The following is an 828-nucleotide window of genomic DNA, read 5'->3' on the forward strand; positions in this document are numbered from 1 at the left end:
TCATTTGCCGATCAAATTTTTTGTGGTTTGGTTTTCCACGACCGTCATGTCCAAATGGTGGTGAATGATGTAGTGTACGCGTTCGTTGGAAATGTTTAGGGCCTCTACTAACTCGCGGAGCTTGATTCGACGATCTGCCATAAACATGTCATGGACTTTGTTGATCATTTCTGGCGTGGTGAATTCATTTGGCCTCCCGGGACGCTCATCATCAAAAACACTCGTCCGCCCACGAACAAATTCAGCTTTCCAAAATTTTACTGTTGCTAACAAAGGTGCAGCCTCACCATATACTTCGTCCAGGTCGGCTTTGATTTGCACATTCGTTTTCCCCTTTTTGTGGAGGAACTTAATCACCGAACGATACTCGATTATTTCCATTTTTCTTCTGACGGCTGTAAAAACTAAACTAATAGTTTTTTTGGCTTAAAATTTTGACAGAGGTCGTGTCATGAATGGTAAATGTCAAAACCGAGAGCAATTCGGTATCAAGTAACGCCATCTATCAAAGGCTAGCTTTATATCAATCCACCCTCGTATGTGACACGACAACATTTTCTACATTACTGAGAATTTGTTGAAATATTTCCTTCACGATATCATAAACTTCAGTCTTTGCGGCAGATACAGTTGGAGGCGCAGGTATAAGGATAATACTTATGACATTAATTTTTCTAGATTCTTCTGATTTGGTACGAAAGTCTGAATGAATTACATATAAACCATTAAGAGATTTATCTACATACGAGTATATTTATTATATTTGCTTACCATCCTTTTACGATCATCATCAAATTCAGAAGGTTGATCAGTAGAATTATACTCTTC

General features: G+C 38.4%; 1 protein-coding gene across 1 annotated transcript; it reads right to left on the reverse strand.

Moving 5' to 3' along the window:
- On the reverse strand, positions 1-381 carry LOC116180792. The gene has a single exon (XM_031500920.1). The coding sequence runs from the start codon at positions 379-381 to the stop codon at positions 1-3; it is 381 nt and encodes a 126-aa protein (XP_031356780.1).
- Between the last annotated feature and the right edge of the window lie 447 nt (positions 382-828).

The sequence above is a fragment of the Photinus pyralis genome, unplaced genomic scaffold (assembly GCF_008802855.1).
Source record: "Photinus pyralis isolate 1611_PpyrPB1 unplaced genomic scaffold, Ppyr1.3 Ppyr1.4_LG9, whole genome shotgun sequence".
Classification (NCBI taxonomy): domain Eukaryota; kingdom Metazoa; phylum Arthropoda; class Insecta; order Coleoptera; family Lampyridae; genus Photinus; species Photinus pyralis.